The 3213-nt window shown below is 53.5% G+C and overlaps 1 protein-coding gene across 2 annotated transcripts in view; it reads right to left on the bottom strand.

Annotated features, from left to right (window-relative positions):
• The window catches only part of TCN2 (transcobalamin 2), an 18748-nt gene extending 15782 nt beyond the window's left edge, over positions 1 to 2966 (bottom strand). Inside the window, exons 1-2 of one of the 2 annotated variants that reach the window (XM_044674248.1) lie at positions 2796 to 2966; positions 2022 to 2186 (exon numbers count right to left, since the gene is read on the bottom strand). In XM_044674248.1, the coding sequence (XP_044530183.1) occupies positions 2022 to 2085 (64 nt within the window). In that variant the 5' untranslated portion in view covers positions 2086 to 2186; positions 2796 to 2966. Of the gene's footprint in view, positions 1 to 2021; positions 2300 to 2795 lie in introns of those variants that run through there. The other variant, XM_044674255.1, reaches the window with a different exon arrangement.
• Between the last annotated feature and the right edge of the window lie 247 nt (positions 2967 to 3213).

Below are 3213 nucleotides of genomic sequence, written 5' to 3'. Positions count from 1 at the left end.
GAAGGAAAGAAAGAAAAAAGAAAGGAAGGAAGGAAGGGAGAGAGAGGAAGGAAGGAAAGAAAGGAAGAAAGAAAGGGAGAGAAAGGAAGGAAGGAAAGAAAGAAAGAAAAAGGAAAGAAAGGGGGGGGCAGCTGGGTAGTTCAGTGGATTGAGAGCCAGACCTAGAGACGAGAGGTCCTAGGTTCAAATCCGGCCCCAGACACTTCCCAGCTGGGTGACCCTGGGCAAGTCACTTGATACCCATTGCCTACCCTTACCACTCTTCCACCTATAAGTCAATGCACAGAAGTTAAGGATTTAAAATTAAAAAAAAAAAAAAGGAAAGAAAGAAAGAAAGGAAGGAAGGAAGGAAGAGAGAGAGAGAAAGGAAGGAAGGAAGGAAAGAAAGAAAGGAAGGAAGAAAGGAAGAGAGAGAGAAAGAAAGGAAGGAAGGGACAGAAGAAATGCTTTAATTAAAATGGCTAGGCTTGATCCAAAAGATTTGGGAAGATCTTTGCAGAGCTGAGGATCTGTGGGTACTGAATACACTGGCAGGTTGGCTTGCTTTTGCAGAACTGTCTTTTTCTCCCCCTTTGCTCCTCTTCTACAATGGGTGGCTCAGATATAATCTAGGGGTCCGGGGAGGGACATATTCTGAAACAAAGATGATATCAAAGTGAATAAACAACAACAAAAAAGAGTTTAAGGCAAAAATAAAAAGGTTGTTTTGAGGTACGCAAAGGGTAGTGGAGGTGAGGAGCTGGTGGCACAGAAGGGAGAGAGGCTAAAAGTCAGTCTGCCCTTCCTTCAGGAAGGTGGGGAGGGATTTTGGCACAGACTTGGTAGGGATGGGTTTCTGGGCCCAAAGTGTCAGATTCCTGCTTTAGGACACCTTCCGGGAGCCAGCTCAGCTTCTGCCTTTATTCTCTAAAGTATAAATTAGGACTAGCTAAGAAATGGCCAGAGAAGAGAAGCTTGGTATAGTGGAGGAAGCTCCTCATCTGAGAGTGTGCAGACCTTACAGGGAGACCTTGGGCAAGTTACTTTGAGCCTTGATTTTCTCATCCACAAAAGGAGGCCATTTTTCTCAAGGCCAGCCTGATGGGGCGCTGGAAGAAAAGTGCTGTTCAAAAAACTTTGTCAAGAAAGATGGCTGCTGATGGACGCGGGCAGAGGGAGGCACGAGGGTGCCTTTTCTCCTTCCTCTTTCACCCCTCCTTCAAGGGAGGAGTGGCCCAAGATGAACCTAGGCAGAACTCTTTGGACCTGAATAGAGGACACCTGGTGAGTCATCAGCCAGGACCCAGAGGGGCCTTGTCTCCCCTGATAAGATGGGGAGATAACGTGCTAGGGATGGGGTGATAAATCCTGGCTGGCGTCTTCCAAGAGGAATCCTTAACCATTTACTCTCTGAGGAACCTTGAGCCAATCCTTCTTCCTCCCTGTGCTGTTGCCTCTAAAAAAGGTCCCTCTCTGTTCTGATATTCTCTATTCTGAGGTTCCTCTCAGCCCCAGCATTCCCTGTTCCAAGGACTCCAGAAGGCCTAGCACTCTGTGTTCTAAGGTTCCACCTAGCTCTGACATTCCATTTCCATGTTCTAAGGCCCTCCCAGCTCGACCCCCCCTGCTCTAAGGCTGCTTCTGTAGCCCCTGGGCCTCCGCTGTGCCTGGTTTCCCATAAATGCTTGCTGATCCCTTGATTACTCTACACTCTGCTGGGGAACCCAGAAGATTCAAGTCCTTCACTGTCAGGCCAGGAGACCTTGGTCCTCTTCCCGGTCCTGCAACTCCTCAGCCTGTGACTTCCTTGGGCCTCAGTTTCCCTAACAGTAAAATGAAAGCAGCTGCACTAGATGGTGTTTCTTAGGTCACTTGCAGCCCTAGACCCGGGGTGCTGGGGGCAGAGCCCTAGGCTGATGCTGTGGGGACCTCTAGGGGCCCTTCCAGCTCCAGAGCCTGGGGGGGGGTCTCTAGGAGTCCCCAGAACCTCAGAAAGGGAGGGGACCCTGGGTGTCCTGTGGGCAGAAGACCTCGCCACTCACCGCAGAGCTGGGCAGAAGCTCCCAGGCAGGACAGGAGGACCAGCAACTTGAGGGAAGATTCCATGGTCCCCAGCTTCCTAAGGGCTGGCCCTCCAGGAGCTGTCTGGAGAAGGCTTCAGCCGGCCCGGCCTTTGTCACTGATTAACCGCCTTGGATGGGTCACGGCTAAGTCAGCAAACGGAGGGGGGAAAGGTTAAGAGGAAGAAAGGAGCCAGAGGGTCAGTAAACAAGCTTTCTCACTTCTGCTTCTGTCTCCCTGGGCTTTAACGCATAGTAGGTGCCTGGCAAATACTGGTGCCGGACAAGTCCGGATCCCCAGTGCCTAGCACAGTGCCTGGCTCGCAGTAGGGAGTGAACGTTTGTGGATTGGAATCAAACTGAATCGAGGGCGCAGCTGGGTGGCTCAGCGAATGGAGAGCCAGGCCTGGAGACAGGAGGTTCTGGGTTCAAATCTGGCTTCAGATGCTTCCTAGCTGTGTGACCCTGAGCCAGTCACTTCACCCCCATTGCCCAGACCTTACTGTTCTTCTGCCTTGGAGCGGGTGCACAGTATTGACCCTAAGACGGAAGGGAAGGGTTTTACAAAAAACAAAACAGAAGTGAAGTGAGCTCCCAGCTTTTCCTGCACCCCACCTAGCACAGGAGAGGCTCAAGGAGCCCTTCGGGGTCACTGGAAGGAAAGGGGGAGGAGAAACAAGGGAGGGAAGAGAGGATCGAAGCCAGGCTCGGTGCCCCTCTGGGGGCTCAGGGAGCAAAGGAAGGATCCGACCAAACCTGCTTTTCCCTTTGGCTTCCTGGAGCCCCCAGCTGGGTGGGCAGCTTGCTGGCAGCAGACAGGGCGCCCTGAGAACGAGAGACTTTGCCCAGCGTCGTGCCTGGCTGTGCCAGAGGAAGAGGGCTGGGGAGCCCGGCTTTCCGGCCGGGGAAGTGCTCCGAGAAAGCAGGCTGCGGGACGTGGGAGCCAGAGGAGAGGGAGGAGCCCCGGCAGGAATGGGCCCCTCCTAGGGTCCGGCTTGTGGTGGCCTGCCCGTCACATGACGAGCTGCCGAAGTCAGCTGCTCCCCCCAGGCCAGGGACTGTGGCCAAGGTGTGCGCGCGGGTGGGCGCCCGGAGCGGCTCCAGTGCGTGTCTGTCTGGGGCTTAGGGAAAACCTCCAGGAAGCGGCTGTTTACAAATGGTCTCAAGGCTTCTG

This window comes from Gracilinanus agilis, chromosome 1 (assembly GCF_016433145.1).
Source record: "Gracilinanus agilis isolate LMUSP501 chromosome 1, AgileGrace, whole genome shotgun sequence".
In the NCBI taxonomy this organism is placed as follows: domain Eukaryota; kingdom Metazoa; phylum Chordata; class Mammalia; order Didelphimorphia; family Didelphidae; genus Gracilinanus; species Gracilinanus agilis.
This window is presented reverse-complemented; position numbering and strand designations above follow the sequence as displayed.